The 25385-nt window shown below is 41.5% G+C and overlaps 3 protein-coding genes across 11 annotated transcripts; 2 read left to right on the top strand and 1 right to left on the bottom strand.

Annotated features, from left to right (window-relative positions):
• Window positions 1-1363: 1363 nt before the first annotated feature.
• Window positions 1364-6833, top strand: LOC125901924 (uncharacterized). 4 transcript variants are annotated; one of them, XM_049597946.1, is made up of 8 exons: window positions 1364-1715; window positions 1883-2071; window positions 2189-2310; window positions 2385-2550; window positions 3764-3879; window positions 3970-4554; window positions 4960-6691; window positions 6760-6833. In XM_049597946.1, the coding sequence occupies exons 1-8, from the start codon at window positions 1439-1441 to the stop codon at window positions 6804-6806; spliced, it is 3234 nt and encodes a 1077-aa protein (XP_049453903.1). In that variant the 5' UTR covers window positions 1364-1438; the 3' UTR covers window positions 6807-6833. The 4 variants fall into 4 exon arrangements, with proteins under 4 accessions (XP_049453903.1, XP_049453902.1, XP_049453901.1 ...); XM_049597945.1 differs by having other exon boundaries at window positions 3970-4755; XM_049597944.1 differs by having other exon boundaries at window positions 3970-4863.
• Window positions 6834-8441: 1608 nt separating this feature from the next.
• ahsg2 (alpha-2-HS-glycoprotein 2) lies at window positions 8442-11930 on the bottom strand. The gene is made up of 7 exons (XM_049597971.1): window positions 11681-11930; window positions 10118-10228; window positions 9905-9986; window positions 9645-9799; window positions 9446-9541; window positions 9261-9332; window positions 8442-9143 (listed from the first exon to the last, which is right to left on the bottom strand). The coding sequence occupies exons 1-7, from the start codon at window positions 11876-11878 to the stop codon at window positions 8682-8684; spliced, it is 1176 nt and encodes a 391-aa protein (XP_049453928.1). The 5' UTR covers window positions 11879-11930; the 3' UTR covers window positions 8442-8681.
• A 3015-nt stretch (window positions 11931-14945) lies between these two features.
• LOC125901933 (sentrin-specific protease 5-like) lies at window positions 14946-24121 on the top strand. Of its 6 annotated transcripts, XR_007451049.1 has the most exons (12): window positions 14946-15119; window positions 16352-17444; window positions 17546-17651; window positions 18144-18291; window positions 18379-18426; window positions 19808-19885; window positions 20010-20147; window positions 20258-20341; window positions 20448-20498; window positions 22262-22355; window positions 22441-22532; window positions 22640-24121. XR_007451049.1 is itself a non-coding variant. In XM_049597966.1 (11 exons), coding segments are annotated over exons 2-11 (1485 nt in total). In that variant the 5' UTR covers window positions 14946-15119; window positions 16352-16708; the 3' UTR covers window positions 22443-24120. The 6 variants fall into 6 exon arrangements, 3 of the variants coding, with proteins under 3 accessions (XP_049453923.1, XP_049453922.1, XP_049453921.1); XR_007451048.1 differs by having other exon boundaries at window positions 22262-22532; window positions 22640-24120; XR_007451047.1 differs by having other exon boundaries at window positions 22262-22546; window positions 22640-24120.
• Window positions 24122-25385: the final 1264 nt, after the last annotated feature.

Below are 25385 nucleotides of genomic sequence, written 5' to 3'. Positions count from 1 at the left end.
ATGCGAACTCTGCACAGAAGGGCTCCCCCACCATGGGGTTTGAACCAGGAACTCTCTTGCTGTGAGGTGACAATGCTAACCACTGCATCACCTTGCTGCCACTAGTATGTTCAATATTTAAAGATATAAAATGTGTATAATGTGAGTATGTAAAGTGTGTAATGAAAATATGTGCTTTATACCACGGTACAATGTATAAAACATAAAACTAGCTTGTAAAGTTAGAAATCTAAAAATATGTGTATAATGCTACAATGCACAACACAGCATTTTTGTAGGAAAACATGCCAAAAAAAAAAAAATCACCAATACTACACCATTCATCATAACCATTCATTCATCTTCTAACCGCTTCATCCTCTTGTGGGTCGCGGGGGGGGGGCTGGAGCCTATCCCAGCTGACATCGGGCGAGAGGCAGGGTACACCCTGGACAGGTCGCCAGACTATCGCAGGGCTGACACATAGAGACAAACAACCATTCACACTCACATTTACACCTACGGACAATTTAGAGTTATCAATTAACCTAGTCCCCAATCTGCATGTCTTTGGACTGTGGGAGGAAGCCGGAGTGCCCGGAGAGAACCCCCGCTGACACGGGGAGAACATGCAAACTCCGCACAGAAGGGCTCCCATGCCCGGGATCGAACCGGCAACCCTCTTGCTGTGAGGCGAGAGTGCTAACCACCACACCACCGTGCTGCCCTCATCATAACCAGAAACTGTAAACAAGAAATTACCATTGGTTTTTCAAATTTCCAACAGTCCCTAAACACAATATGTGGGACAAATGCTTCCATCAGAAATAACATTCACATATCTGAGCTTAAATTAGTGATATTTCATCAAAATCACTTTCGTCTGCAAAAAAAGTACAAAAAATAAACCGTTAGGACGAACCAAAGAGTGCAAAATGAGGCTTTATTCAACTCCAGGATTTTGGTTTCAACTTTTAACTTTCAACTTTCAAACATTAAAGGGTATGTTTTTAAAAATCCAACAACTAATTTATGGAGGAGGGAGGGTCATGCATTTTTCTCCAGTCACGCAGGGAGGCTCAAGAAAATTTTTTTGTAGCTTCAAGGAGGATCCAAAAAAAAAAAAAAAAAAAAAAATCACACCCCAGCCACCTTGATAAGTAAACAACAGTCCCTAATTAAGCCTGAGAACCTTGGGAAGACTGTAGTCCTCTACATTTAGTACTACTTGTGGTCAAACTGTGGTAAGTGCTTGTGTGGGAAGGTGAGGTCCACCAATGAACACCTGGCCCTTAACTGCTGTATTGACAACACCTGCTGTGCTCAGGTGTTTGATTAGGACCAGACCTCACCTTCTGCTCTGTCTCTAAAAGTGCCTGTGAAGAGGAGAATTCAGCATTTGCAGCACACTTCTGAGGCTCTCTGCCTGTGCTGTGTGCAGGGCGTTTTCTTTGTTCCAATGGCGTGTGGAGAAAGCGGGGGCAATAAGAATTTACTATGTTTAGGAATTTTAGTGGTTGCTAGTTCATTTTGCCATTGCACAAGACTGACAAGGCTTAAAGCATTGGATAAATTAAGAGGAAACTCGACACTTAGCAAAGGTCAAGCTGAAGGAGGTGATCTGCGCCATGGAAGACTCTTAATTGGGCAAAATTCATTGCAAGCTGATGAACTCAAAGGAACAAAGGCCACTGAAAACGTTCTGGATGTTGATACAGATTACCAAGAAGACATGGGTATGTAGAAGTGAAATTCTTATTGCAATCCTGCATGAAATACTGTTAATTGTGACTTAATATTTTGAAGTCCTATGCATTCATTGAACACCTTTTTCACCTTAAGGCTTGTAGTTGAATGTGTGTATCACTATAACAGTGGTGTACGTATTTGAATTTTTTGAAAGGTTGGGGGGAGCCCAAGCAACCCAAAGGACAGGTTAGTGGCGTTTCAAGGCCAAATTCGGAGACATACAGCGCAGTAGTGGAACGACTCCTTAGAATGGAACCAAAGGTTGAATGCACAGGAGACTCCATGAAGCTTCAGGTTCAAGATGCTGCCTCTACCTGTGGATCTCTGTTCTTTGTGGACAGAGGTAAGTCTCATGGAGTCACAAGTGCCTTTATATTGCACACAATACTCGAGAGTTTGCAAAGCAGTTTCGTGCACTTTTTTTTGTTAATTCCTCCTTTCTGTTGCTTTAATTGCTCAGGAAGTCGCATGTCACCCCTGCCTCTGTCCAAGTTGCCATCAAGCTGCGGATACACTATCAAGTCAACACGGAGAGATTTGGTCTTGGTCGCACCTTACGATGGTTGCTTTGTCGCTCTTGAGGTGAGATGCCTTTCTCTGAAAGCACTGCACAACCTGAACCATGTACACTTCTAACATTTTCTTCCTGGTTTTAGGAGGATAGCTACATTCTTCCATTACGTTGGTGTGGGTTACCAGTGAGGATGTCATGCCCTTTGACGAGGCAGTCTTCACCTAACCCTCCGATGGTCACCTGCCACGCTGTGGGCATGGTTGTGAAAACAACATGGACGGTCTCTGTTGCTGACCTTCACTTAAAATGTAAGTTTGTGTTTTTCTTAACTTTTCAGGATAAGTCAACCTTAAAGGCATAACTGCTGTGAAAGGTGTAACAAATGATGGCTACACCAGTTTGGTTGTGTTCCTTCTACTCAATGTTGGAATGATTACAGTGGGTAAAGTCTCTGAAACTCTTCAGTACAAAGCACACCCCAGGCAATGATGCAACATAAAATTTTCTGGGCAGTGACATTAAGTTGACCAGGGTCAGACACCAACATGGCTGTGCTCAATAGCTAATGCAGTCGTTTCATATTTCCTGCATATTCAGGCTGGGTTTGTGGATTTGGAGCTAAATGTTGTGCCTGGGGCATGTCATGTATTAATCATACTTGCTACCTGGAGAGGTTGGAAAAATATTTTCTCCCTGTTCCAAAATCAAACCCTGAAAAGTAGGGTGGTCTAGCTAGCTACTGAAGATGTAGCCTACTCAAAGTATGAACATTGCTTGACTTCCCCCAGAGATCCCTTCTCATCCAGGTGCTGGTAGTGGCACATGGGCGAAACTAAATGCCATTCTGCACTCAATGATGCCACACAGCTCGTTCAATATCAGCAAAGTTTCCCTTAATATTCATTATCTTCTGTGTCAATCAGCAGTAATGTGGTGGTTCACTTTTACACTGATCTGTAGCCTATAGTTCAGCTTTAGCTTCTAACTGTCTTTGTCTTTTTAACCTGTAGTTGCTGCTGAGTCACTTTGACATCCTGGATATATTCTTCAAACACAGACTGTAGACCCCTCTGTCTGCTTATCTCTGGAATCACTATTTCATTTTTCCAAAAATATGATTAATTCTTCAGGGACTGTAGTTAGTTACAGTGTGGGCTCCTTACTACTCCAACAGCTTGTCGGCAGGGCTTAGCAAAGGATCAGTTGGCATATTTTCTGTTCAGTCTTTCAGGAAACTACTTGATTCCATAACTTCTCAGTTTTTCTAAAGTTTGATTTCCTGAGTCTTAAGTGATGGGGCTAAACTTGGATTACTGAGGGTGTTGAAGCTGCTTCAGTTTGTCCAGTGATAGATGGATTAGATGGGCCTCTAATCAAGTTAATAGTAGCTGTTACAGAAGTTGGAGAACGGATATCTGCAGCGTAGCAAGTTATGACAACATGGCTCATTGGCATTTAATTTATTTTGAGGGAAAGAAATTTTTGCCCTGTGACTGTCTGTTTTATTGTATTGCGCAACAGTGAATGGCAACTGGGAGCCACTGATGAAGGCATCACCCAGATGTGGGTTCAGTGTGGTTGTACATCCTGAAGGTGTGGTCATCTCTGTTCACTATGCACCCTGCCTGGAGAAAAAGGTATAGTACAAATTTGAATCTACAGACCCCCCCCCCCCCCCCCCCTTTTTTTTTTTAAATTTAAGTATAATTTCAACTTCTGTGTTTCAGGATGGAATGTACACCCTTGAATTGGCTGGAGATGGAGAAATCCAAATTTCCTGTCCATCACTGTCACCAGCTCAAACTGAACAGCCCAAAAAGCCTGGCAAAGTGGAGCATCCCTCCACCCCTTCTCTGAAAAATCCAGCACAATCTGTTCTCCAGGTGCCGAAGATTCCAGAAGCACCGAGCAAAAAACCAAATCAAGAGCCAAAGGATGTTTATCATCCTCCATTACCTTCCTACCCCAATTTCTTTTACCCCTTTCCTGGAAAACCAAACATGAATCCTGCACCTACTGTACAGCCATCCCCACAAACTGTCCCTCCTGCAAAGCTGCCGGTGACTCCCAAGGGACAAGTGCCCCAACCATTCATTCCTTCACCATTTTATCCCTGGCCAGCCCAACCAGTAGTGCCTGTTGCAAGAGAGGGCAAAGATAACCCAACTATTGCTCCAATACCTCCTGAGCCCGAAGCCCCACAGGGCCAAGTACACCAGCCATCCTACCCCTACCCCTTCTACCCTCAGCCAGTTCCTGAAAAGCCAACTGCTGCTCCAAAACCTCCACAGCCTGAAGCCCCTCAGGGCCAAGTACAGCAGCCATCCTACCCCTACCCCTTCTACCCTCAGCCAGAGCCTGAAAAGCCAACTGCTGCTCCAAAACCTGAGCCTGAAGCCCCTCAGGGCCAAGTACAGCAACCACTCTACCCATACCCCTTTCCCTTCTACCCTCAGCCAGAAAAGCCAACTACTGCTCCCAAACCTCCACAGCCTGAAGCCCCTCAGGGCCAAGTACAGCAACCATTCTACCCCTACCCCTTTCCCTTCTACCCTCAGCCAGAGCCAGAAAAGCCAACTGCTGCTCCAAAACCTCCACAGCCTGAAGCCCCTCAGGGCCAAGTACAGCAACCATTCTACCCCTACCCCTTCCACCCTCAGCCAGAAAAGCCAACTGCTGCTCCAAAACCTCCACAGCCAGAAGCTCCTCGGGGCCAGGTACAGCAGCCATTCTACCCTCAGCCAGAGCCAGAAAAGCCAACTGCTGCTCCCAGACCTCCACAGCCTGAAGCCCCTCAGGGCCAAGTACAGCAACCATTCTACCCCTACCCCTTCTACCGTCAGCCAGAGCCTGAAAAGCCAACTGCTGCTCCCAAACCTCCACAGCCTGAAGCCCCTCAGGGCCAAGTACAGCAACCATTCTACCCCTACCCCTTCCCTTTCTACCCTCAGCCAGAAAAGCCAACTACTGCTCCAAAACCTCCACAGCCTGAAGCCCCTCAGGGCCAAGTACACAAGCCATTCTACCCCTTCTACCGTCAGCCAGCCCCTGAATATCAGCCAGCTGCTGTTCCAAAGCCCCCAGCAACAGAAACTCCTAAGGGACAAGAACAAAAACCTGCTTATCCACAAGACCCTCAACCAGAGACTCCATATATGCCACCTGTCTACTGCCCTCAGTTTTGCCCACTTGGATTTTCTAATTGCTGTCCACAAATTGCTTTTCATCAACATCTACATCAAATTGTTCCTGCTGGTATTGGCAGTGAAAATGCACCTTTACACTATCCATTACTGCCATTCCTCCCTTCAAAGGTGTATAATGGGTTTGGCAATGGCTTGAGTTCTGCTCCTCCTTTTCAAATGCCAACTGAAGCTACCACAACTTCCACCTCTGCACCTACTTCATCTCAGTCCCTTCCATATGGAAAGGAGAAGCAGCCACCAGATGGCAACCCTGCTGTACTCAATATTCTCAGCATGCCTAACAAACCTGAGCAGCCAATTTACCCTTATATTGTCCCAAACTCACTGTATCCTAACTGGCCATATCTGCTGCAAAACTCACCACAACACCAACCACCAGCTCACTACAATATGCCCTCTAAACCACAGACTCCAGGAAGTGACCCAGTAAATCCATTGCTACAGTATGAGCCACATAACCTACAGCCACCAAAGCAGCAAAACAGCCAACTACCGGCCAGTTTCATGCCTTATAATGGTCAGTATCTACAACAGCAGCAAAATCAGCCGACAGCGAAGGAACTACAACCATCTAACCAAAATCCCAGTGACTCTAAAGAGCCAATGCCTCCTAAAGTCCAAAGTGAACTTGATCCTTTTCTGATCCCATACTACATGCTTCAAGATGATCAATCAAAAACTCAAGACAAGTCAACAACCCCCAACCCCTTGCAGCCATCTTGGAATGCCTCAAGGAAATCCCCTAAACCTGAACAGACTGTGCACCCCTATTCTGACCCAAAGAGTTATGTGCTGCTACAGCATGGCCCACCAGGTAGGGAGCCCAACAGGCTAAATGAATCTCCACTCCATTTCAAATACCCAGCTGGTGATGCAGACTTCCTGGCACAAAATCCTGCAAGGCAACACAGCGGTAAACCCCAACATCCTGAGAATTCAAAGCCCCCACATGAAAAACCTCAACACCCCAAACAGCCAGGGAAGGAAATATCCAGTCCCTTCCCTAAAGTCAACTACATGCCAAGGTCTGGTGATAACTCAGATGTACCATTTTACTCTTCGAATGGCCCTCATTTTGCACCTTTGCCCCAGGACCCCTCTGTCAGCACAACACATTTAAATCCAAAATTCAAAGGCTTCTGGAGGCCTATGACACCCCTGGGCTCTGGCCAAAGGATTCAACCTCTTGTTCCTGGAACGTCATTTAAACGGAGGAGCTCCACAGCTGACGACCAAGCAAAGGGTATGTTTGTGGATTTTTTTTTAAAAACTTCTAACCCAATCTTTGGTACTAATGTGTGTCTCTTGCAGGACTGAACCAACCTATTCAGAGAGAAGTTGGAAATTGGAAGCCATAATGAGTTGCCTTCAATGTGAATAAACAGTTGAAACTTGAGACTATCAAGAGTTTTTGGTTTTTTTTTCTTTTCCACAAGTAATCATAGGAAATTTCAGTTTCATCTGAGGATTGCATTTTGTGTGTGTGTGTGTGTGTGTCTGGGGGGTGATCTAAAACTGGTGAACAGTCAAAGAACTTTTTCTGGCTTGTTTAAAGCTGAAAGTTTACTTTCAGTCCTTGTTGGCATTATATCTGCTTTTTTAGGATCAAAAGGTGCATTGCCCTTGTTGAACTTATTTATCTTGCTTATTTTGCCTTGCCATGAACTGGTCCTTCCTGAACATTGACCCATCCATGTAAATACACTTACTAGAATTTCCATGGTTTAAGTACAATCCTAAAATCTTGCAATCTGCACTCGTCTCTGAAAAGCTAATTTCCAAGTTTAGTTTGTACTGATATTTCTTACATTCATAGTTCAAAAGAAAAGCCTTTACCAAATGTATCTGCATTTTAAGGTTAATGACTTTGATGTGAAACATTTAACAACCTGTTGTCCCTACAAACTGCCAGACCTTTGGATGTCAAAAGAATCTGTAAACATGTTTAAAATATTGATGGGACAAATTAGAGGAATACTTTTTTTTTGCCACTTTTTTGTATTCGTAGAAATGTCAACGGGTTCACACAAATGTCATGGATGCGAGTCAACCCAACTGGCAAACAGTGCTTTGTTTCGCAATTGCCCTTAAAGATGTGGCATGAATGATTAAGTGAATTTGGGTAGTAGTACATTCATTCAAAATCTGTTGTGGAGAGTATCGGTGTGTCCTCATTGAACCTGCAAAAGGCCATGGGTAACTATCTTTCTGTGACTGCTGCTATTAAAGGGGAAATCCAATGTTATTTCATTGGCCTAGGAAAATGTATCTGAACATGAGCTACTCTCTCAAAGCCAGAAACTACAGGAGAATGTCTCAAACTTGTGATGTCAACAAGTATAAAGGCTGGAGCTACTCCAGAGACAATGAATGGGAGCCTGATTTTGTAAACCCACAGAATGTTGATCTTTTTTATACCCAAATAAACTTTTTAACCGTTAAATTATGCACCCGTATTCTCAGAACATTCCCCTGGGTGCTCTTAGTGTCAGGAACATCTTTCCAAATTCATTGCCTGTTCTTGACAAAAACTTGACATTACAAATTTGAGTTTTAGCACTCCAGTTTTCGTATTTGTGAGTGCTAGTTATGCTGAACAATTTTATTGGACTTTCTTAGGCCATAGGAATAACGTATGAATTTGAAAAAGGGTGATGTACTCAAGCAGAACTGCTTCAACATATTTTAAAGCAGTGGTTTCCATCTGGTCCAGCCACAGGGTCCAGATTTCTCCTTCATCATAAGGTCCAAACTGTTTAATACATTCGGCATCATACTTTTGTTTGGCCTTGTCATCAAGCTAGCTGGCTGCCTCTGTCAAGTAGCTGTCGATTAGTCACTCCCTTGACAGCAGAAAATGGCACTTCAAAATAAAAGCTCTGTGGTGAACATGACGAGTCACTTATAGAATACAGAATGGACCTGTGACCCACCAGTTGGGAACCACAGTTTTAAAGGGTGCATGATGACCAAAAAGTAAGAACACAAAAAGCTTTGACTTGAGAAATTTATTCAGCAGCACTGAATACAATTTTTATCATCCATTTTTACATATATTTCAAGAGTTGTTGTGCAATGCTTAATGCCTGTGCATGATTTAACAATTACAAATAATGGATATAGCTTAGAGTTTCGGCATTAGACAAGTTCATTTATCTACTATAGTCATAAATTACTCTAGTGCCAGTGTAGCTGAAGGCAGCATGAATAGAGAGTCTATGGGAACCAAATATTTAGAAGAACCTGATCCTTCCTGGACACACTGGCACAAGATTAATGGGGTCTACTTGAGCTGCAGGGTTGCCAGCAGGTGTGACAGGTACATCTCTCTTCATCACAGCATGAGGAATCTCAGCACTGACTGAATCTGAGGAAGATCCCAAGTCTACAGGTGGAGCAGGATCTGCAGCAGTTGGATCGGCAGCCGGTGCGGCAGGATCTGCAGCAGGTGCAGCTGGATCGGCAGCAGGTGCAGCTGGATCGGCAGCAGGTGCAGCAGCTGCACCGGCATCAACCACTGCAGGGACTACAGGCACAGTTTCAGCAGACTCTGCAGATTCTGCAGACAGAAGGCTGCTCAGATGTGGGTTGTGGAGAGCGGTCAGTTTGTGGTGCCTCAGACCGTGCTTGGGAGACAGGCTGTCTTTTTGGACTTGGACCACTGGTGCAGTGCCATTGGCATCTACAGCAGGCATCTGAAAAAGTGTATGCATCAACAGAGGCTTAGGAGAAAACATCTATATAAATGTAAAGTTTGTAATGTATTTTTGTCGATCAAAAACTATTCAGAGAAGTTAAATGAAGTATTTTACCAGATTTACGAACATCTTGCAGCTCACTGTGTGATCATTGCTCAAACCTTTGGCAGTACAAAGACCACGTGACTGGTGGAGAGAAGAAAAACAACTCAAGGCTAAAAAAAAGTGCATATATTAAATTATCTCACTTTTAAAAAGTTTTTCTCCTGGGAAACTATACTGATACTTTGTATACTTACAGCCATGGGGTCCTGCAGGGGCTCGCAGACATCATCCAAGCATATAGCCTCAACTACAACATATTCTGCACTATAGAGCGGCCCACCAAACACAACCTGAAACAAGGTATCGAGAAGGATTTACGCTAATTAAAACACGCAGGTGCATTCAATCTTGTAGGAAAAAAATCAGAACTGTATAGATCATGTTTGAGCCCACCTGTGATGTCACCCGTCCAACCTCTGCAAGAGTGTATGTTATGTTCTCAGTCATGTTGTTGAGGGTTACAAGAGAGGTTTGGACAAAGTCCAGCGCCATGGTGTCATTCAGGGGAAGGAGGATAGGACAGCCCGCGCAGAAGTCCTCTGTTGATTCTATGTTATCAGAGAAAGACACGTGCAGGTTTTGTGTGTAGGATGACAGTTGTGTGGCATCTTTTGAACATGCATGTGAGTCAGTGTGCAATCAGGAAGTTTTACCTTCTGTTTTACACTTGAATGCTGTGACAGTCAGAGCTCCGCCGACCTTCTTCAGCACCACGTCACAGTCTCCTTCCACTGCCTGATTGGAGACAAGGAAGGACATTTTATATTTTCATTTCACGTTCTGAAATTATAAGTATGTTGACATTTGGTTGAATTCGCGTATCTCAAGTATGTGAAATTCAGGGTATTGATGGTATGGAGTCTCACCGTCAATATTTTTGGCCTGACTGTGCAATTGGCAAGAGGTGTGGGATCCAACACATGACAGTCTGTCTCCAGCAGGTCAAGTTCCAGCAGATATATGTTGTCTCCATCAGGCTGAGGAGGGATAAAATAAAATACTTTTATTATTATTATGATCTGAATCTACTGCGTCAGACAGTTATTTGGCAGAATTCAGCTGTGTGTTGTCTGATCGCCACATAGACAAAAAACCCTGAAGCGAAATGTTCTGGTGTCATATTTGCATTTTGTTTCAAATTACAAAACGAAGACAAAAAGAAATAGAGCACAGTTGAAAAGTGGATTTTTAAATCTTTTCTTATGCAAATGTTTGCCTACAGAGGCAACACACAGCAGCTGGTTCGGAATTCACTTAGAATGGGCCCCTGGGTCCAGAAAGGCAAAAGACCTTGTCACCTCACCTACACAGGAACAAGACACACAGACTTTGGGGTGGTTTTATCTCTTTTTATTTACTGTTTTGTTTCTCTGTGGTAATTTTGTGTCTTTTTTGGTTGTTTAGTGTCTCATAGAGGTCATTTAGTGTCTCTTTTGGTCATTTTGTGTGTTTTTGTGGTTATTTATTGTCTCTGAAGTCATTCTGTCTCTTTTTTTGGTCGATTTTTGTCTCTTTATAGTAATTTTCTGTCTTCTTTGGCTTCTTTTTCTATGTATTTTAAGTCATCTGGTGTCGTTTTTAGTTGTTTTGTGTCTCTCTGAAGTCTTTTTGTGTATTTCCGGGGTCTTTTTGTGTCCCTGAAGTCATCTTGTTTCTTCTTGTGGTTCTTTCTTGCCTCTCTGAAGTCATTTTGTATCTTTTTTGGTTGTTGTTTTTTTGTCTCTTTTTGCAGTACATTTGTGTCATTTTGTTGTGTCTCTCATTTTGTGTCCGCTTTTTGTGGTTGTTTTGTGTCTCTGTGAAGTCATTATGTGTCCTCTTTGGTTGTTTTCTGTCTATTTTTAGTAATCTGGTGTCTTTTTTGGTTGTTTTGCATCTCTTTTTGCAGTACATTTGTGTCTTTTGGCAGTTCCCTTGCATGTCTTTGTAGTTGTTTTATTTTCTTCTGTAGTAATTTTGATTCTCACATTGGCCAGTACATGTTAATTTGAGTGACATTTTGCAGGTGAAGTAGGCTCCATTAGTAATCCACCCATGCTTAGTTGGATTGTGTCTTAATTAGGGTGCTAAAAATAACCACACACACACAATATAAGAAAATATGTGCAAAGTTTAAGGAAAGTAAAGAGGCACCTTCACCTAAATGTACTAATTTGTGTATAATGTGCTATCTTATCTGAAATAATGCTCACATTTTACCTCATCTTTAAGCTCGGCAGGTTTTATAGGATGTGTTTTACCTATTCAAAGTCACACACGTCACAATTCACAGTTTAATTTTTCAGATTATGTGAACCTGCTATCCAGTGGCCATGTGACTGTTTTGTTATCTCATGTTCCCTCAAAGATTAAAAACAGGAGAAGAGAAGTAGAAATCTGTACAAATGGTTCTGCCTGTAACCACACAAACTCTACACCTGCTGACTTACCTGTGTATAGACCTTGATATCCTCGATCCTGTTCAGTACATACTTGTAGCCGTGAGCGTGCTGGCTGTTGAGGTAATCCTGAGCCACCAGAGCTGCCTCCTCTGCCTCAGGGGAGTCGCAGAGAGGTCGCACCACATTGAGCTGGGCCCATACCCCCGCCAGTAGTCCCAGAACCAACGAGATGCCGAGGAGCTTCATTTCTGCGAGAGATGCACGGGACGTATCAGGAACGGTGAGGTAGAGCTGGTGCAGCCTGCAGGTGTTTATATCCTGTACTTTAAACAGGAAAACAGAGCCAAGTTAAACACCACGATCATCCCTCCTGTCTCCTGCGTCACACGTGGGTCATACTCTGTTTTAGGATTGCTGCCAAAACAAATGGAAGCTGACAAAGTCTAGTAGGGGATGAGCAGTCTGAGTTTAAATCAGTGCTGGTTCTATGTGTTTTTTTGGCGAGATATCTAAAAAAATCTGACACTACCTATGATTTCCAGTTTACAGCCGTGCCCACATCTGACACCAATGTTTCCTGAATTAAATATCATACAAAACATGTGAAGAGCTTCACGTTCAAACACCCACAGGGCTATTGTGCAACCTGCTGTCAGCATGGACTCAGTGACTTGCTCAGTGACACTTTACCAAAGAGGATATTTGCCAACAGGAAGGGCATAGTTTGGGGACACTCAATGCCGCTGCCCACATATTTGCTCGGAACCGTTTGCACAATACACTACTGTCGTTCCAGGTCAGGACAAGACTGCAAACACACTGATGAAAGAATTATTTGTAAAAAGACAGTTTGAATATTCATTCATTCATCCAACCGCTTCATCCTCTTGAGGGTCGCGGGGGGGCTGGAGCCTATCCCAGCTACATCGGGCGAGAGGCAGGGTACACCCTGGACAGGTCGCCAGACTATTGCAGGGCTGACACATAGAGACAAACAACCATTCACACTCACATTCACACCTACGGACAATTTAGAGTCACCAATTAACCTAGTCCCCAATCTGCATGTCTTTGGACTGTGGGAGGAAGCCGGAGTGCCCGGAGAGAACCCACGCTGACACGGGGAGAACATGCAAACTCCACACAGAAGGGCTCCCACGCCCGGGATCGAACCGGCAACCCTCTTGCTGTGAGGCGAGAGTGCTAACCACCACACCACCGTGCCGCCCACAGTTTGAATATTTTTGTCTTTATTGTTTTGTTTTACTTTTCTATTTTTTAGATTAAAAATGTTTCCAGTCTCTCCAGAAATCTTTCACGACTTTTACAGGAATATACCAAGTTTCATCCTGCCGCAAAAGGGCGAAGTATTCAGACACCTGAAGTGCACTTTTAACATTGATTTCAATGTCCGGTGTCCCCGCGTATTCTTAGTGCTGTGAGGTTTAGCAGACACTTTGAAATGTAGTCTGTTACTGAATACAAAATAGGTGGCAGCTTTGTAAATGGCAATGTAATACACTGGATCACAAAAAATTTCATCTCATCTAAATACTTTTGGATTGCTTCAAAATCAAACATCAAAAATATTACATCCATCTATTCATCCGAGCGAAGCGCCCCAGACATCCCTCTCCCCAGCAACACTTTCCAGCTCCTCCTGCGGGACCCGAGGCGTTCCCAGGCCAGATGAGATATATAATCCCTCCAGCATGTCTACTACCAGTGGGACGTGCACGAAACACCTCCAGCGGGAGGATTCTCCTCCGAGAATTGCCACCTTAACGCGGTGGAGGGGTTTGCGTGTCCCTGTGATCCTGGGAGATGTGTTGTCCTGGGCTAATAGCCCCTGGTAGTGGTCTTTTTTTCTGTTCTTTGTTAGTGCACCTGATCTTATTGACTTGTTATTATTCGGTGCTATATTTCTCTAAACAAAACTGTTGCCAAGTAAAATAATTTAGAAACTTTGTTTGGACCTTCAAAAACAGTGAGAAACCCTACATCACTCCGATGACATGTTTAGGTAAAATGGGACATTCATTCAAATCTATTTATCAGTTCAGTTATTAACTCATTCAATCATTCATGTAACCTGTGGCTATTTCTTAAAGTATATTTACCAAATTTTCTGCCATGCTTTACCTGTTCTTTAGTTGACTGTTCCCTTGGTGCCATATCTTATCTTACTATATAATGACGAAAACTCTGTCTGTCTGTGTGTCTGTTCCACGTTTTTCTCCTCACTGACTTGGTCAATCCATGTGAAATTTGGCACAGTGGTAGAGGGTCATGGGAGGATGCAATGAAGCAATATGACATCAATTGGCCAAAGGGGGGCGCTATAGCAACCGATTGAAATTGCAAACTTTGAATGGGCATATCTACCGACTGCCGACAACTTTTAAGGTGGAACGTTAACTTGTAATGTTAAGCAATGCATGAGGTGATGACATGAATCCATCAACACACCTTAAATTTCACTGTGACAACTTTGACCATTACTTTAGTTTTTATATGACATGCACTTTTAGTAATGAGTGGATCTTCAAGCATTCATATATTAATTTCAGATGGGTTACGTGAATGGCATATATTCTAATCCTCACTCGGAGGGAAAAAAAGCATTGTGGACTGTTGTTCCTGTGGGCTCCAGCAACACTAAACCCCTGAGCTTGCCTGAGAAGGACTAAATGCACAAACCCCCTATTTTTAAATATCCCATGGTGAGAGACTCTCACTGCAGCCTGTTTTATTTTGTTCTGAAAATGTCAGCGCGCAGCCTCGTTCTGTGGATGATAAACGACGTGCAGACTTCCCTCTGTGTCACCGGTGATGAGGAAATACAGTGAGTGACAACAACCCCGCCCACATTTAAGAGTACTGTTTGCAGTGGGTCTAGGTACCATGTCTGATGGGTTCCAAAGGTGCCATACTGAAAATGCTCGGTGGAAACGGGGCTACAGACTGTCTTGTATTTCCTCTGTTTTTATATACTTAAGTGTTCATATCAGTTCTTTTAAAAGTTGTTTTCATCTTTTGTCTGTTTTAATTTTTGACATGTAAGGCACCTTGTAAAGGGCTTTATACATGAAGATTATAATTATTATTTTTTTTTCACCACAAAATCAACATGCCACATGTCTTTTCTTGCAAGTTCTGGAGCTAGTTCTTCTTTGTTAAACCCTATTTCTCCCATTTTACCTGATGTCCCATCTGACCTCACTTCACCCTACATAGAAATCGCTTTAATGTGAAATATATGAATCTCATTGGTCGGCGCAAGAGTGACGTAATCCACAGGCGACACTCTCAATGTGCAATGGCTTGTATACATGTCACGATGCTAACTGCGCTGCAGGTTTAAAGGCTCAGACAGCCAAACGTTGTGTCTTAAATTAAAGGTACATTAATTCTCCAGAAGGCAGACAGGCTGGATTTTATCACACATCAACCCGGAAGTGACATTGATACAGACCAGGCAGTGACGGTAAGAAAAAGTGGTCGTAGTTAACAGCTAGCATCTGTTAGCTTCAGTTGTTGTGTCAGTACCTCACGTTAGCTGTGCTAGCTAAATTAGCAAGGCTGTTTGAGTGGATACACGCGCCGAGAAGAATTCATATCAGTAAAACTGTGAGCTGTGTGTGGTGTTCAAACCTGGGGGGAATTAAATACTAATGTTTACACTGTTAGAGTGAAACGAAGCTCCCAAGCTGCTGTGACTTAACCTAGCTGCATTGGTGGGGAAGTCTTCAGGTCCTTTACTCGTGTAAAAGCAGCAATGCAACCATATAAAGGTACTAAGGTTAAAGTAAAAGTCCTGCTGTCCAAGCCTTACTTAAGTTTAAAAATGCATATTATTTGATTGTTATTCAATTCAATACAGTAGAACTTATTTTATACCAAAGGAAATTCTTGTGCCAGAGAATGTTTAGATGACAGTAACACTAAATACAGTTACCACAATTTAACGTTCACAACCAGAGCAACCAGTGCGTTCCCAGGTCAGGGTCGCTCACTGGGCCCAGTTTTAGAAACAACTGAGCAGTGGTTTTTAAACTGTTTGTGCCCAAAGCGCTCCAAAGGGCAAGTCGAAATCTCAGGCACATCTGCATTTATATCTGTGGGTAACACTTTGTCTCAGCAGCTAGAACTCACTGAACTTTTGTGTTTGAATACTCAAATTTTGACACAAAGTGACCTTATTTGTCTAAATTCGGGGTAGGCGACCTTTGGCCTCGGCTGCAGCTCTCCAGTGTCCTCCTTGGCTGAGCTGTAACGCTGGCTGGCTCAGTGATGCTAGGTGACCTAGCAGTCGATGCACTCTTTTTCTGTGCGGTGATGCGATTGGCGGGTGTAATTCAATAGAAAGAAAATAGTTCCTACATGAAACTGCTCACAACAAGGTCTGTGGATTATCTTGAGTAGCCAGGTCATGATTTCTGGAAAGAGACATTGATGTTGAGTTTTTCAAATGTACTTTTCTGGCACTTTGAGCACCACAAGATGAGTGCCATCTAGTTCCATTATATTGGTGAGAAGTCAGACCTCTCTACAGCTGATATCGCCAACACTTAGCAACTCACACCAAAACAATCTAGATTGATAAACAGCACTACAGGCAAGAGGAAAAATATGTACTTACTATTAGGGTACAGGTATGTCACAATTATACTAAAGTGCAGTCATCAACTTTAATAATACATCCATTCTGTATTGCAGCAGACGTTTGGATTGTGCATCACTCTACTGAGGACGCCGCCAGAAGCAGGAATAAAAACAAGGACAGCTGAGTGAATCTTTTCAGCGTGTGGTTGAGCCTACAGCATCCAATAGAAGTACTCATCCTACACTTGCTCCACTGGTAGCAGCTCACCTGAAGATTCAGAGGAACCTGAATCTAAATCTGAAACAGTCGTCAGAGACAGTGGACCATGACCTAGACAAAATAAAACCGTGTTTCAGCATTGCTGCTTATGAGGCCTCTGACTCTGCTGCTGCTCTTCCAGCAGCTGAAAGGATACCCACACCTCCACCTCACGTGACCCTCCCCTGTTCACTCTAATTGATTTCCCTGAGATGCCCCGAACACAGAGCCATTGCAGAAAAGAAAAATACCTCAAGAGGAGAAAGGCATTCATGTCCTCAGTCAAGGGAGTTTCTCATTTCTCCAGGCGAGCCAAGAGACGCTTGTATTGTAAATTACAGCTTTGGATGTGGAGGAAGCGAAAGGAGAAATGCAGTTTAGTTATGTTCAAAGCAAGAAAAAGAGCTTGTGGGATCAGTGCCGGACCCTGCCTCAGCATTAAGACACAATCACAGAAAAATAAAGTCCCAGCTCTTGTGTCACCTCCTGGATGTGATACTGGAGGTTCAGAGGACACGCTGAGAGAGGAGAATGGCCCGCTGAATTCATGTGAATCTGTAACTCCGTCAGAAATTGCTTCCAGTTCCTCACAGAACCTGGTTACGGACACAAATATTTCTGCGGGTAACGTCAGTCAAACGGTGCCTACAGTGACAGTGCCATCAGAGAAAACGGAAACTTTGGAACAGCTCAGTGAAATTACAGACCCTTTAAAACTTTCTGACACTGTCAAACCCCTGTTGACTTCAGACAGCGATGCACATGGCTTAACTGCACATTTTAAAGAACGAAGGGTGACGGCACCAGCCCAGAGGGTGGAGGCTGACGGCCCATCAGGACATTGCACTGCTGTCACAGACCAGGCTACAAACAGAGACACTGCTGAGAGAATCACCAGTAAAAAGACCTCTCATACTGATTTAAGTCTACTGACGAAAAACATCCATGGTACATCATTTTTCACTTTCATCAGTCTTTCCCATTATTTTTGGTTTTCATGTCTGTTTTTTGCAGCTCTTTGAGACGACACTGTTTCCATGTTTCTCCAGAATTTCTCGACGACTTCTACAGAACACATGGAAGTTTCATCCCATTAAAAAAGAGCGACGTGTTGAGACATCTGAGGAGGAGGTTTAACACTGATTTCAGCGACAGGTAATGCCTAACAAACACTACATGAATTTAAAAATACTTTAAAAGACTCAAGTCTGACACCTTCTCACATCTAAAGACAAGATAAGTTTTTTAGTCACACCTGATGAGGTTTTGCTAAGACTGTGGATTTGCAGGGTCACTAAAGCCCGGTTTCAACTGAGAAGTACGGTACAGTTCAGTTCGGTACGCTTTTTTCCCTGTTTCCACTGTGAAAAGTTGTGGATGGTACCAATGGAACCGTTCCATACAGTCCCAATTTTTGGTCCCCTCTCTGTTGGGGTAACTAGCACACAGATCTGGCACTAAAAGGTGGAGCTGTGAACACTGCATGGTAACTCTGCTCCGGGCGGAGTTGTGGCTGGTTTTAACGCTCATGTAACCACTGTTCGTACTTATTTGCAGCAGATGTCATTTTGAAAACGTGTTCAGAGGCGGAGCATTCAGAGTGTTTAAACCCCGGACTCATTGCATTGTGTTTTTCTACCTGTGCAGGAAAAATTACATCTTCTCAGAGGTTACCAAATATGGAACTGCGATCGTTCAGAAGCCTGTTCCCTCCTTCCAGGTGGTCTACAAGAAGCACACACTGACACTGGATGACTTGTCCACACTAGCGGATCAGAACTGGCTCAACGACCAGGTCGTCATCTCACGCAGCAACAAGACGTTCAGTTTTTCATGCTTTGAGCGAAAAGATTAACATTTGTATGTTTTGTTTCTGTTTAAGGTCATGAATATGTATGGAGAATTGATTATGGAATCTGCCTATCACAAGGTAATCTTTAATTCTGTCTACCTACCTACCTACCTACCTACCTATATACCTATTTATATATCTTCATTCCTACCTACCTACCTAACTACCTGCCTATATACCTACCTACTTATATACCTTCATACCTACATACCTATCTACATACCTACATACTCACCTACATACATATCTATCTACATAACTATCTTCATACCTACCTTCCTATCTACCTACCTACATACCCACCTTCCTATCTACCCATCTACATACATACCTACCTACCTACCTACCTTCCTATCTACCTACCTACCTACATACCCACCTTCCTATCTACCTATCTACATACCTACCTACCCATCAATAATCATATTTTATTTGTGTAATCTATTTCTCGGTCAGATGCAGTGACTCTCTGGAGACTCCCAGCGGATACAAGGACTTTTCCTAAAATGTTTAACTCTTTCTTTAGTTGGTCGATATACTTAAACATGATAACAATTTTGACCAGGCCTAGGTCTATTTTTCAAAGCTTACTCAATGTGTTGAGTGTCATAAACTCCAACTGGTCCAGAATTCAGCTGCCCATATCATTACTAGATCCCCCTCCCTAGATCACATCACTCCTGCTCTCCAGCAACTTCACTGGCTTCCTGTTAAATATCACATGGATTTCAAGACTCTGCTTCTCACCTTTAAGGCCATTCATAATCAAGCCCTCTACTACCTGTCTGAACTCCTTCATATCTACACACCCTCCCGTACTCTTAGATCCTCTTCTGCAGTACAACTCACATCACCATCTGCCCACTTGACCACCATGATTCAAAAGCCTTCAGCTGTTCTGCTCCCCCACCTCTAGAACTCTCTCCCCCACGGCATTCACAATATTGACTCCGTTTCCAGTTTCAAATCCCGTCTGAAAACACACCTGTTCAAGCTGGCATATTCAATCTAAATTTTTGAATTCTAAAAGAACTGCAGCAGTGTGAAGTGCAAATAGAAAGTAAAAGTGTAAAGAGAGTGTCAGACCTGTATCAGGGAAGTCAGAGCTAGTTAAAGGCTAAAGTGAACAGATCTGTTTTTAGCTTTCTGTTAAAAATATTTAGCAAGCTAGCTTCCCTGATATCTATAGGTAGTGTGTTCCATAGCTTTGGAGTGTAACTGACAAAGGCTGCATCCCTGATCTTCTTCTGGCTGTTTCTGGGAACCTCTGATAAACCAGCAGCAGATGATCTATGTGCTTTTGATTGCTTGCTCGCTCAAACTGCTTTTATCATTTGTTTCTTCTGTTTTTCCTTTGGGTATGAAATGTGCTATATCAATATAATTACCTTGCCTCGTATTAAAACCTAAATTTTTTTAGTTCTACATTTTTTTTCTCCTTTTGTCCCCCCACTCTTAGGTCCAATTCCTCAACAGCTTCTTCCACAGGCAGCTCATGACTAAAGGATATGATGGTGTTAAGAGATGGACGAAGCAGGTCAGGTCTAAGATGATTTCTCAGTGTTTGTAGTCAGTCGGATAAAATCATAATAAGACACGACTGACTCATCAAATGAAAAGAAAGCGGAGTGAGTGGCTTTAACTCCGTCTTTCTTGCACAGGTGGATTTGTTTTCTAAGAGGTTGCTTCTGGTGCCGATCCACCTGGAGGTTCACTGGTGTCTGGTCACAGCTGACATTGTCAAAAAGAAGATCTGCCTTTATGACTCTCAAGGGAACGCACTCCAGAAGGTTGCGAGGGTAATTTCATGTATTTCTTTGTGACTCTAAACAGTGTACACAAACATTTCAGTTGCTTTTCCTGCAGGTTGTTCTTAAACTGTTTTTCTTTGTGCTTTTACTTTTGATAGAACATCCTGAAATACTTGATGACAGAAGCAAAGGAGAAGAAGCGAGCAGATTTTGAACGAGGTTGGGCGGTGTCGTTCGATGAGGTATGTTCTGTTGGTGTTACAGCCCATAATGATACAAGCTGGTGACACAAAGGAACAAAACAGATGCTGATGTGATGTCTTGTCTCCCCCTGCTGTCCTTTTACAGAAAATCCCCCAACAGACCAATGAAAATGACTGCGGAGTTTTTGTCTTGGAGGTACCAACATGCTCCTCAAGCTTAAAGGGACAGTTCACCCCAAAATCAAAAATGCTTATTTCACCTCTTACCTGTAGCACCATTTATCAGACTAGATCGTTTTGGTGTGAATTGCTGAGTGTTAGAGATATCAGCCATAGTGATGTATATTCTTTTAAATATAATGGAACTAGATGGCACTCAGCTTGTGGTGCTCAAAGTGCCAAAAATACATTTGAAAAACTCAACATCAATGTCTCTTTCCAGAGATCATGACCTGGTTACTCAAGATAATCCACAGACCGTGTTGTGAGCAGTTTCATGTAGGAACTATTTTCTTTCTACCGAACTACACCTGAAAACTGAATCACTGCTCAGAAGGAAGTGTGCATCTACTCATGGACGAGAGCAGTGTCGGGCAGTAATGCGTTACTAGTAATAATATTAATTTTCCAGTAACAAGAAAAATCTTAGTAATATTATAACAGTTAATCACATCACATCAGCAGACTCATTTTAGTAATTGGCACACTGCGCTGGTATGTCACAAAGCAGCAAGATAGTTCAAAATACTTAGCTTAGTGGCTGGACATATTCCCATCACTTGGATTTTGTTGTGAGGAAAGATGACAAGAACACTGATGCTGCAGGTAGTCAGACTGAAACTCTTTCCACTGTGAAAAACACATCCTCAGACCTCCGATCTGAAACACCTCAGCTATTACGACAGACCGCACCATAATGTGAAGCTCCAGGAAATACACCCCACCAAAGGTTAGCCGTCCTCTGCCACGGAAGTCGGCTGCAGCTCTACACTGGCTAAACAACCAAAACTGGATTTTAATCATAAACAGCTGCAGGCTACAAAGAAGTAATGAAGCTTGTGGTTGGATATGTTGTATATGAAATGTTGCTCCAGGAGTGACTCTCTGTCTTTCAGGCAGAGCTTTGGGAAAATACCGATCTTAGGCAACCAAAAACCCCAGGTAAATGGAAGCTATCTAGCCATAGCTACATGTAACGGTGATTACCCTGACATTAACTGAGAGGAACACATCTGAATTTGGGGAGATTTGCAATTACCAACTGTAAAAAATCATCAAAGTAAATGTGATTATTTCCAGCCTCTGAATGTAAGCGTCTCCATCTCCCAAGCTAGCTTGCCAATTTGTAACATGCGTGCCCGACAGTTATGAAAATTAATTCAGGGATAATTGATTGATGGATTTTAAATCAGTAGAAGTGTGACAACAAAAGTAAGGTTGTAATGAGTTATTTGTTTTTGGAGTAACTGCAATTTTATTAGCAAGTGGTCACACTACTCATTACTGAGAAAAGTGAAATTATTACTAGTAATGCATTACTGTGCTCCTCACAAGTCTCAAGCCCATGAGTAGATGCACGCTTCCTTCTGAGCGATGATACGATTGGTGGCTGTAGTTTAGTAGAAAGAAATGTGAAATATGAAACTGCTCACAACAAGGTCTGTGGATTATCTTGAGTAACTGGGTCATGATTTCTGGAAAGAGACATGACTATTGAGTTTCTTAAATGTATGTTTTTTTGGTGCCTTGAGCACGACAAGCCAAGTGCCATCTAGTTGTATTTTATTGGAAAGAAGACGCACCATAACCTAAACAATCTAGACTGATAAATGAAAGGTAAGAGGAAAAAAATATGTATTTTTGATTTTAGGGTGAACTGTCCCTTTAAGACGCACGACTTCAATCATTATGGCGTCTGACTGTTTAAACTGATCACTCTGATTTCTGTCTCCTTCACAGTATTCAAGATGCCTCGCTCTTGCGAAACCTCTGCAGTTTTCACAGAAGGACATACCAAAGATTCGCAAGAGGATCTACAAAGAGCTCTGTGACTGTAAGCTCCACGAATACGGCTGACGACGATCTTACAGTTGTATATTTGTACTGTTTATAATTTGTGCTGCTTCTACTTTATGTAGGAAATCAGCAGTCTGCACTTGTCTCTGTTCAGGGCCTCAGCAGCAGCTCTAGAGCAGCCACAGCTGACCCCTGTAGGAGTGTCTTATATCAGGTGCACTGTTCATGGTACATCATAATCTTTGTACGATTACTGTATTTATATAATGAATATTTAAACAGGCATGTTAATTAAGGAAACGTTCTTTATATCCCTGTTAGACCTTGACTTGGAGTTTACACATCTACAGTGCCCCAACAGAGCCTTATCGAATGGACTACCTGTGGAAATGGATATGATCTGTCACAGTTCTCGTTGTGTTTAGGTGTTAGAAATTTTCTAATGAATTAACACACTTCATTTGCACATTTTTTACGTCTCATTTTGCTTTGTTTGATATTTGGTTGCCTCAGAGTTTACCTGTTAGAATCTACAGAGCCCCCAAAAGGTGATGTTTTTTGTTTTGTGTGACACAAGTTAATTATCTTCTGAGAACAAAATAATTATCTTGTGCACATGAGTTACTATCATTTGGGAACAAGTTATTATCTTATGTGCACAAGTTAATTATCTTGTATGAACAAGTTATAATCATGTGGGAACAAGTTAATTATCTTATGGGAACAAGTTAATTATCTTATGGGAACAAGTTATACATTTCTGGTAACAAATTAATTATCCTGTGCACAGGCGTTACTATCATTTGGCAACAAGTTATTATCTTGTGCGCACAAGTTAATTATCTTGTGGGAACAAGTTGGCTATCTTGAGGGAAAGCGTTATTTTGTGGGAACAAGTTATTATCTTAAGTGCACAAGTTAATTATCTTGTAGGAACAAGTTACAGTCGTGTGGAAACATGTTAATTATCTTGTGGGAACAAGTTACAATCGTGTAGGAACAAGTTAATTATCTTGTAGGAACAAGTTACGATCGTGTGGGAACAAATTAATTATCTTGTGGGAACAAGTTATACATTTCTGCAAACAAGTTAATTATCTTGTGCACACGTGTTCGTTTGGGAGCACAAGATAATTATCGTGTTGGAACAAATTATAATCATTTGGAAACAAGTTTTTATCTAGTACTTACAAGTTAATTATCTTGTGGGAACAAATCATTGTCTTGTGCTCACAATGTAGTTATCTTGTGGGAACAAGTTTTTATCTTGTACTCACAATGTAGTTATCTTGTGGGAACAGTGTTGTTATCTTGTGGGGTGGGAACAAGTTCTAACTTTCTTTCTACTTTAAGATGTTATTTTGTGTGCATTAATTGTTATTTTGTTCCCACACAATAATAAACTTGTGCGCACAAAAATTAAAAACAAACATTTTTTGGGACTTGAGGGGCTCTGTAAGCACCAGATGACTGAATAGGAGCTATATGTAGTTTGTAAAGAAAGTTGTCACACTGGAATTGGTGTCCAAGTAGTTATTTTTGTTTGCATTATAAATATATATATGTTGAAGTTTTAAATAAAAAACAGACGGTCTCCAAACATGTCACAGACTTTATTTTATGTTTGTATTGTACAGATTAGGTACTGTATGCACCACATGCAGAATAGCCTTCATCAGTTTATATCAGGATACGTGCACATTTGTAAATACATACTTTCCTACCTACTACTATACTATGACTTTTTTATTACTTATTATCCTATCACTTTATTTATGCCAACCAATACTGTGACTTTTTGTCTGACATAGAATACTGTGACTTTTTATTGCATTTTGACTTTTTTTTTTTTTTACATACTACAGTACGACTTTTTTTTTTGACATACTACACTATGACTTTTATTTCATATACTCTATAATATAAAATAGATTTTTATCACATTCTTAACTATAACTTTTTTATAATGTATTATACCATGACTTTATGGACATACATTTTTTATGACACTTCATTTCTTTTTTATACCTTACTATGCTTTGACATTTTACATGACATACTACAGTTTTTTGACAGTGTCAAAAAAAATAATGAAAAAGGTCAAAGAATGTATGACATTTTTTCCATCATGCTATACTATGACTTTTTTAATGGTTTTTCGACGTTATACTATGACTTTTAATGTTTTTATTCTACATGCTATATGTTAACTTTTTTCCATCATGTTGTGCTATGACATTTCAAGTTTTTTCGACATGCTACACTATGACTTTTTTTCAACATGCCATACTATATCTTTTTAACAATTTTTTCAAGATTCTATACTATGACATTTTTTCATCATACTATACTTTGACCTTTTTACCAGTTCTTTCGAGATGCTACACTATGACTTTTTAAACATGTTCTGATCCTGCTATACTATGACTTTTTTCATCATTCTGTACAATAACTTTTTTAACAGTATTTTCGTCATTTTTTTGTCATACCATACTCTGACATGCTATGCTATGACTTTTTTGAAACTGTTTTCTTGACATGCTATACTATGACTTTTTGACTTTTTTCATCATACCATACTATGACTTTTTAAACATTTTTTTTCAACATGGTATGCAATGACTTTTTTTCATGATACTACCCTGACTTTATTAACAGTTTTTTCCAACATAGTAACCTAAAAATTCATAGGATAGAATGTTGTCCAAAATCATGAAAAAAAGTCATAGTATAATATGTCGTTCAAAATCATGACAAAAAGTCATTGTATAGTATGTAGTCCGAAATCATGAAAAAAAGTCATAGTATAGTAAGCCGTCCAAAATTATAAAAAATGTCATAGTATAGTATGTCATCTGAAATCATGAAAAAAAGTCATAGTATAGTATGTCGTCCGAACTCATGAAAAAATGTCATAGTATAGCATGTCGTCTTAAATTATGAAAAAATGTCAAAGTATAATATGTTGTCCAAAATCATGAAAAAAAGTCATAGTATAGTATGTCGTCCAAAATCATGAAAAAAAAGTCATGAGTATGTTAAGAGATATTTCGACACATTATAGCAT

This window comes from Epinephelus fuscoguttatus, linkage group LG15, assembly GCF_011397635.1.
Source record: "Epinephelus fuscoguttatus linkage group LG15, E.fuscoguttatus.final_Chr_v1".
NCBI lineage: Eukaryota > Metazoa > Chordata > Actinopteri > Perciformes > Serranidae > Epinephelus > Epinephelus fuscoguttatus.
This window is presented reverse-complemented; position numbering and strand designations above follow the sequence as displayed.